At 43.8% G+C, this 9,287-nt stretch overlaps 2 protein-coding genes across 2 annotated transcripts; one reads left to right on the plus strand and one right to left on the minus strand.

The window, feature by feature from the left end:
* The first annotated feature begins 1,546 nt into the window (after positions 1-1,546).
* On the plus strand, positions 1,547-2,367 carry LOC138034656 (plasminogen-binding group A streptococcal M-like protein PAM). Its single transcript, XM_068881866.1, has 2 exons — positions 1,547-1,808; positions 1,850-2,367. The coding sequence occupies exons 1-2, from the start codon at positions 1,547-1,549 to the stop codon at positions 2,365-2,367; spliced, it is 780 nt and encodes a 259-aa protein (XP_068737967.1).
* Positions 2,368-8,193: 5,826 nt separating this feature from the next.
* LOC138034657 (uncharacterized) lies at positions 8,194-8,970 on the minus strand. The gene has a single exon (XM_068881867.1). It carries the CDS (start codon positions 8,968-8,970, stop codon positions 8,194-8,196), a length of 777 nt encoding a protein of 258 aa, XP_068737968.1.
* Between the last annotated feature and the right edge of the window lie 317 nt (positions 8,971-9,287).

The following is a 9,287-nucleotide window of genomic DNA, read 5'->3' on the forward strand; positions in this document are numbered from 1 at the left end:
TAACAAAAAATATACACAAACATTGTCACTCGTCAAAGTTCATACTGTCGTACCCCACCCCTCGATAACCCATAGATGTCACGCGTGACACGTATGGGTGAACCTTCGTTGCCTTGGTAACAACCCCTTGGATCCATTACCCCCGTCTCCATTTTTCTTTTTTCCACCCCCTCTAAAATGTTCAGTAAATCTACTATAAGTGTCACGCATGACGGCGGAGCTTGTAACTCGTGAATTTTTTTGTTTGTATCCTCTAGGGTTGCCCCTCCCCATTTGAAAGTGCACACAACAGAGGGCGGTGAAAAGATTGTGCTCGCACTCAAGATCCCATCTCGAAATAACCCATACTTGACATATAGATTTGCAACACACGTAGTGCACTTCGAATCGGGCTATAGTATGCAAAAAATGTGCTGTTTACAAGATAGAGGCGAACTCTGAAGGAAAGACGAAAGCTTCTATCCTTACTCTTTCTGAGATGTTTCACCGTTGCTTTTGCGTTTAAATCTAGAAAGAAGGAAAAAATAGTCGCGATCCTTTGACGTCATATCAACGAACCCTAAAAAAATCAAAACAGCGGAAGAAGGGCAAAACGATTATCACTGCCGTATGATGACGTCACACCGTGGGAATATCTTTTGGTTAAAAAAAAGGACAACGGAAGAAGGGAGAAAAATAAACGTCATCGTTTGACGTCATATCAATGAGATCACATCCTCAAATAGGAAAAAACACTTCCACGTGTAACCAATGACTCAGAACGTTCCCCAAAAGCTGGGAATAAAAACTCGAAAAGGGAATGTCCCGTAAAACTAAGCAAGACTGTATAAAAACAGCAGTGCGATCTCTCGATCTCAATCAAGTTTCAAGAAGCCTTCGGGTAAGAATTACATCAGATTCACGAAAAATGGGCGAAAAATGCACTGCTGAAGTTATCGCCCCCAAAATCAGAGAACGATGTTTTACGCAAGACAATTGCGTATCTATACGAACAACGTAAACAATGGAGTGAACGAAACAAAGGAATCGTGTGTCTCACGAATCAATTACATGACACCATTCAAGAAGTTGCGTCTCTAGAGGCCCAAAACCGATGACTGGAAGAGAGTCTTACTACAGCCGAAAATAGAATCGCGCAGTTGAGTTTGATGGCAAGTAACGGAAATTCTTCTCAGGGAGCCATTGTGACGCCTGGAGTGTCAAAAATGGTCTTGGAGTGTCTCAGCCGAGAAAATACAAGGCTCAAAAGGGTCGTACAGCAAATGACGGCCAGAGCTTCGGGGGACGCGATCGATTTGGCAACAGAAAATTGCGAACTAAACGACGTCATCGTGAAATTAAGGGATGATATAGATGGAAAAAGGCAGAAGAAACATGAACTCGAGAAACTGTTGCATAATATTCCAGACGAAAATGTAGATGGTTTAAAGCATCAAAATATGCGTTGCGTTTGGTGCACGAAGTCACAGAGCTATCAAGAAAGCTGGACATCAAGCAAATATTTTGCGAAACCATCGTCACCGAAAACGAGACTCTAAAAAGAACAATGCAATCGTCAGGGGGCGAACAGATGGTCTACGTGCGCGAGGTTAAGTCAGTAATCGGGAAATCTCTGGCAGCGCGAGAGGTCATGAGTCAAGTTTGGGACGAAAAGAGCAACGGTTCTAACGAAGAAAGCGACAACGATGACTTGGAAGAAAAACAAAACGGTGGCGTTTGGGACGAGGATAGCGATGATGTCGACGACGACGACCATAGCAAAACACTTCGAGGTAAAGATGTGGAAAAACGGATAGAGAAAGAGAAAGGTTTGCGAATGGAAAGCGATGCTGCCGGGTTACGCCAACAGGTCCGAGACTTGCACAGACGTGTGTTGAACACCAACACGATCTCGAAGCTGAAAAAAAGAAATCACTGACGGCGGAAATCGAACAAACTAAACAAGAGAGAAACGCCCTGCAACAAGAAAAAGAACAGCTACAAGAGCAGACAAATCAGATCGGACAAATTATCAGGGACCGTGACGCGGAGGTAAAAAATCTCAAAGGAGAAGTGAATGGTTTGCGTACGAGTCTTTCCAAAGCTATTAATGCGGGTGAGGTCTTACAGAAGGAATTGGATGAATCGCGAGATGAAAATAAGTTAATGCAAGAAGCTCTCATAACTTACGAGAGGGATTTTAAAAGGGAATGCGACGAAAAAAGAGATACCATGCATCAACTACAAGAAATGGAGGCAAGACTAAAACACGAGATGGACAAACATACAGAACTGAACGGGCGATACAGAGATGCTTGTCGAGCTCGAGTATGTCCCAACGAGACTTCCCTACCAGATACACCCCAGCCCCCGAGGCGTTCGGTTTGACCGGTTAATGAATTTCAATGCCCCGTTTGCCACGGAACATTTCCTCACTATTTGTTAGAGGATCACATGAGAGATTGCTCTAACGAATAAAATACGAGTCTTTTGAATGTAATCTGCAACAATGATATATTAAACAAATGTTTACTCGATCACATGCATAATGTCTTTATATGTAATAGTAGAGATGACAGTTTTGAATGGGTTCGTTTTGGTCGGGATTATCTTAGGCCTCGCGACGGATCCCTGTATGAAACTCGAACCAATAGAAAGGATATATAAAGAGATGGAAGGAGGGGCGGTCAAACTTCAGTGTTCCATTAGCAATCCTCTACCAAACGAAGAACGGAGCAATTCGTCGGCCCAAAGTGTTGTTAAAATTACAGGGTTCGTATCCAGTCTCTCTTTCGGTGTACACGGCATTGCATTAGAGACAAGAATGCAACCTGGCGATGGGCGCGCATATTGCAACTTGACGGTGAAAGTTATTCATTTGCAGATCATCACCCTGAACAAGTTTGTCCAAGAGATGTTTCATGAACGCATGGCTACGCTGATATGTACAGTAAGAGGCGAGAATATGGTTTCTGGGATAGCAACATTTGAGTTTTATTTAAATGAGATGTTCTTGCAGAGAAAACAAAGAAAGTATTCTAATGGTACGGTCAGCAGCACTATCCATAGTAAATTTGATGGTCGATACTGCCAGTGTAAGGCCAAAGTGTGGATGAATTCGCAAAATGGATCACTGAACTCGCGTCGTCCATGGACGCTTTCTGCAGCTCTCGGTAATAGACCGTCCAAAAAACGATCATGCGAGGACAAGGGCGATTTTTCGAGTACCACCCTCGTCTATGGGGTAACTCTAGTGGTACGCACTGTCACGGCCACGTTTACAACCACAGAGGTAGCAAAAAACTGTCTTGAGCAAAACAATCGCCCTATTGTGATACACTATAGCCGTTCTTCCGCATACGTTCGCCGATGGTATGCAAAAACGATGGTTGTGGGGCTCGGTCTCCTCGCCCTGCGATTGGCGATTGACTATCTATCTAGTCGAGGGTAGTAACTAAAAATAAAAACAACTCAAATGAATTATCGTTAGCGATTTTTATTGACTGTTATGTACAATTGAACGACCGGAGACTATTAAAGAGAAATTTTGATTGATTATTTATTTTACAGTCTTTTTATTCCACTCGTATGTACAATGTTAACCATCACAGCTCGTGTCGCATGGGTCGTGATAACGCTGGCCTGGGTGCAAACCCAATCGTTGAAATGCGAACAACATTCGTGTGCGGGTCACATAAAAGACATTTTGACCATCGATGTTAGCACTACCACGACCAAGATCATTTGGATAGCTCCAGACGACGTGTTCGTTTCCCGTATACCGAATCAAAATGCCGTCTCGTGTCCGACAAGTAATCTCAGGGCTGTCGTCAATCGCGCGCTCAAGTTGACGCTACGCCAAGTTACACTTCGCCCGTTTTGTCTCGAGGGACTCGTGCTGTCCAAAACACCTCTCTCTGTGTTAATCGATACAGAAGAGCCCACATACTGCGCGTTGCTTTTTTCGTCAACTGACAAACTTCAAGTGCGGGATATCACCTTTGATAACGGGGAATGCATCAATACGACTAGAGCCACAACATCCAGTCCCATAGCCGACTACGATGCTGCCATCGTATTGAGACCCCGTTCGTCGCGCCTCGATTCTGATACAAGAATGCTTAACTTGACGTTTGCGACTAGAGCTCCGTCTGTTGCCGTACTCTTGTCACCGCCGACATGGGATAAAACGTTGGAGTTGAACGATCCGTTGTTTGCGGGCTTTTGCGGAAGCGTAGAAAAGACATATTTCATTGCTTTGTTGGTAGCAGGTTCAGTGACGTTCACCGATTTTCACAATGTACCGACAATCGTCTTACCAGACCCAGTTGTCGGAGCATCTCAATCTAAAGAGATCGTTTCGACAGTCAACCTTTGGCGATACTTAGATGCTCGAGTCTTGACGAGATTGCGTCGAGCAAGCTACGACCAGGAACCGACCGCATATACTTGTCCGTCGACGCAATGTCCGGATGCTCACTCTACAACCTTAATTGCTCTCGCCTTTAGTTTAGTCACACCCCTGACAATCTGTATTATCGTCTTACTAGTTCACTCGTGCCGTTCTGTCGAAGCACAAGATCTTGCTCCTTATCGCATACAGGATCATACAGCGCCAACATCGTGAGCCATTTTTTCTTTTTGTAAGGCAAATTCGAAAGGCCAGTCGCGACATTTGTCCTTTTGTAATTTACAATCTAATTTACAGGCTTCTTCAATAAACAACTTCAATACACGTGCACCCCTCTTTTCGCGCATCATCATTCCATCTGCCATATGCCACTATTTGATTTTCCCAGAACCTATAACCCCTGTCATGATCCAACAATTGCCAACAGTCGCGTGAATGATACTACCGTTTTCGACCACGGTCTCGATGGCACCCGCCCTAATGACTTCCTCTTAGTCTATCTTTCTGCGTTTTGTGCTTGGAATGTGGCAATGCCTATGGTGACGATCTGGGTGAACACAAGCCTTGACTAGATCGCTGGTTTCCGAGTCATATACTTCCTTCAGATGATCGAGAAAATGAGGATATAAAGTGTACAGACTCTGGAGACGTATTTCGATTGCCGAATACGAGGCTTTGAATTTTATCTTATCCTCGGACTTTCTGGATTCTGGTGTCATCCTCTGGTGCAAATCAATCAAAAACGACGAATCCCAGGTGGGATTGTGTTCTAAAATACCACAGAGTACGCACAAATTACCACCAAAGCTCTCGCGAGTAGCATATCCCAGTCCGTTGGTGTGTCCAAAAATAATGTTAGAGCGTAAACTATACAGATTCCAAGACCGTACACATCATCTACGGGTCCCAACATCAGTCCTTCGGAAAAATCACACGACTCGTTTGCCACTAAGGCAATGACGGCCATCGGGTCACAAAAACCAGAAATGTTGTACGCAAAGTCGAGCGTCGCTTCTTTCGAGTCCGGTGTTGGCATGTAAAATTGGTCAGACACCACGCCAGTCCTAGGATCGTCCCAAAAGTCTCGTTTGTCATGGTGCCGAGTCCATTTCTTTTCGTCTCGCAAAACGACACTCCTTCCGAAATCGATTAATTTGGCCCTCGGCCGTCCACGATCATCAACATTTACACATATGTTGGAAGGGTGGAGGTCGCCGTGTAAGATGCCAAGGTTGTGCAAGTATTCCAACGCCGATAATAACGGAATAAATAACACCTCGATTGGATCAAAAAGCAACCGACATCGAAACCACGTCAATAAATCTTTTCCGGCATCCTCAAACCTCATTTCCGTTACAAACTTTAGCTGCTTTTCATCGTCGTGTGATATAAATGTCCTTTTTAACAACGGGACGCAAACTTGGTTCAGCACCAAAGTCATGCGATTGTACGCAATAAATTCTCTGTTGAGATTAGGACACTGATCTCTGGTACGTCTCTTGATTGCACATCCATCTGTAAGTCTTACAGTACCGTAACCCCCTTTGAATAGATTCATTTTCATGAAATCTGGGCAGCAAATGAATCGACGCCTTGTGATTTCAATATATTCCTTCGTTTTTTTCTCGAATAAAACGGAAACGAAACAATCTGACACATTCAAACATATTTTTTTTCGATCTTTATTTTCGCTTTACAGTATCGATACAAATAACATCATCGGGTTCTCGGTTTTATCTCCTTACCCGACATTGTACCTAGTCAACATATTGAGCCACTTACGCTTTTGTAAAGGAAAATTGAAAACCCACAAGCAATAGTCTGTACTTTGTAATTTTTTGTCTAACGTGGTAACTGTTACGATAAATGACATTATGACCTTTTTACCCCTCTCTTTGCTCATTTTTAATCCATCTGCTGTGTACCACCACTCTACTCTCCCTGAAACCACGACTCCCGTCATGACCCAACAGTGTCCAACCGTTACATGAACAACCTTGTCGTCGTGGACCGATGTACTGATGCGCCCTTGATGTGCCCTTGATGTGTCGTCAAATCTCGACGATTACGATCAGGAGAACACAAGCTTTGACGAGTTGGCTAGTTTTTAAACTGTAGACTTCTTTCAAATGGTCAAAGAATCCTGGATATACTGTAGTCAAATTTCGAACACGTTTTTCAATCTTACGAAGCAATGGACCTGAAAGAATCGTCGGGAATGACTTTAGCTTCTGATCTAAATTGATAAGAAACGACGAATCCCAAGCGGGATTGTGCTCGAGAATGCTGCAGAGTGTGCATAACTTGTAGTCAAAGGCAGCCTCGGAAAACAACCCGTTTAGTATTCCAGATTCGTGTAATAAATTAAAGAATAACGTTAGAATACGAACGACACACATTCCTAGACCGTATATGTCGTCACCAGGACCCAAAGTCACACCCATGGGATATTTTTCCGGTTCGCTTGCCACTAGGACCAAAACACTCATCGGATCGCGATAATCAGAGACGTTGTACATGTAATCTGTAGTCGCTTCCTCTGAGGTCGGCGAAGGCGAATAAAATTGGTTGCTCACGATTCCAGTTATGGGATCGACCCATAATTTTTCGTCGAGAGGATGACGTTTCCACCGAACACTGTACCGAACAACGACACTCCTTCCAAAAATCGATCAACTTGGCTGTCAATTCCCCATCTTTATTTAGACTCACGCATATGTTGCCAAGGTGGATATCACCATGCAAAATTCCGAACTGGTTTAATTCATCTATAATCGGCAACAACGTTTTCAACAAAACCTTAACTGGATCAAAGAGCCACCCAGATTTGCACCACCGAAAAAGGTCGTGGTCAACATCTTCGAACCACAATTCACATACAAATATCGGTTTTCTTTCGTCGTCGTCGTCGTATACGTATATTTCGTCCAGACGGGCAATATTAAGGTTTTTCAGTTGTGGTTTCAAACGTTGGAAGGCAATGGCTTCTCTGTTGGTATTCGCACACTCAAGGTACTTGGGCCTTTTGAGTATTTTTCCGTTTTTTACCTCCACAATACCATAATTTCCTTTACGCGCTTCCATTCTCACGAGATCTGAACTGACCATGACGTTTAAAAATGTTGTCAATATATTCTCTCACTTTTGGTCTCCCATAAAACGGATACAAGGCAAATCGCGTCAGATATAACCCCCGGGGCTGTGGTCCATCACCTTCGCACCACAATGTCGTCCTAGGAGTAACCATCACTGTTTTCTGTTTATCGGGGTCGTCCATGCCACTCGAACGTAACCGGGACAAGGCCACCAACAATGCCTGTATGACAGTAAACTCGTGAGTGGCAGCGACATTGGGGTGAATGATGGCCGTATTTAAAGTACAACCTTGCATGGCATACACTGTCATCCCCAATGCCGTCTTGATATTATAATAGGAATATGTCAGTTTGGCAACCGGGCGGTTCGGGTTAGGTCGTAGACGTCCATATTGTATCATGTAACGTTCATATAATTTATAATCGTCAAGGTAGATGGTCTCAGTGGAGGGTGTTACGATGTATTCATTTCCATTTATTGACTGGATGACGGGGTGTCCACCTCGGTCGGACAGGCCTTTAAATTTACCAACAGCACCGTTTAACACTTCTTCTAAAATGTGTCATAATCTTTGGTCGTCTTGCTGATAAGATCTGCAATCTTTTTCTGTACGTTTTCTTTACCGTAGACAAGACATATTTTTTCTTTATTTGGTTCGTACTTTTCCTTACCATTCAATTCGATAATTTTCTTGATGTCTATCTCTTTTAAAACTCGTTCAGTGTATTGAGTGATGTCTCTATTGCTCGTAAAAATTCGCGGAATACACATTTTTTGAGCAACGACACGTCATCATCCGACAAACTGTTCGTAGCCATGCGATCCAAGAGCGCTCCATACTTGAGATCCCCTTCTTGGCGAATATTCGTTGTTAATAGCAAAACGCGATCGACCCATCCACCCTTAGAAGTTTTGGTGGTCCACTTTCTGTTTTCAAACAAAAACACGGGATTTTGGCGAGTACCGCTACCAACGGGTGGCAGTTGTTGAAAATCACCGACAAACACCATTACGATACCACCAAACGGTAAATGTTGATATCTGGTGTCCCGCCAAAACTTTGTGATTCCATCTAAAATCTCTACCATAATTCCACTCACCATGGCAACCTCGTCGAGAATCAAAACGTCAGCATGTGCAACTGCGGGAACACCAACACAAGCTGCACCACGGTTGTTACCCAAAAACTTTCTGCGTTCGGCATCATGACGTTTCATGTAAAAGGACATAAAACTTTGACTTGCATCGCTACCTTCTCCGATCTGCTTCATGTAATCATTTTCGACCTTCCTCAAACCAAAGTCGCTGTGTACCGCGGTCAGGGCAACAGTGTTCAGTAATTCATTCCGTATGAGTTCCCGATCAACGGCCTTTGTAAGTTGATTCAAAGCGTCGTGTCCTATGTTCACTACAGCAGGACCTGTAGAACCCGTGACGATCAACTTGGTACCTTTGTCGTACAATTTTTGAATTACTCGATTCATACAAGTGGACTTGTCCCGGGTGGGAGATCCAGTGACGAAAACGTTTTTGCCTTCTTCTACCCAGCCCACTACCTTGTCTACGTACAATCGATCAAAAGTGCTCTTTTACGTATGCCGCGTCCAGCACCTCTTGATCGTCTTCATCTTCGGGTTCCGAGCAGACTTCAAAATCATCAGATTCTTCTTTCGGAAAATCTTGCTCCCAGTCCCAATCATCTTCCCACTCGTCGTCCCACTTTAGCACTTTATTGATCGCTTCTATTTCGATTGTATAATCTGGATCTGGAGAAAAACGCCTCATCGTTGTGCGTACCCTA

The sequence above is a fragment of the Montipora capricornis genome, unplaced genomic scaffold (assembly GCF_036669925.1).
Source record: "Montipora capricornis isolate CH-2021 unplaced genomic scaffold, ASM3666992v2 scaffold_156, whole genome shotgun sequence".
Lineage (NCBI taxonomy): Eukaryota > Metazoa > Cnidaria > Anthozoa > Scleractinia > Acroporidae > Montipora > Montipora capricornis.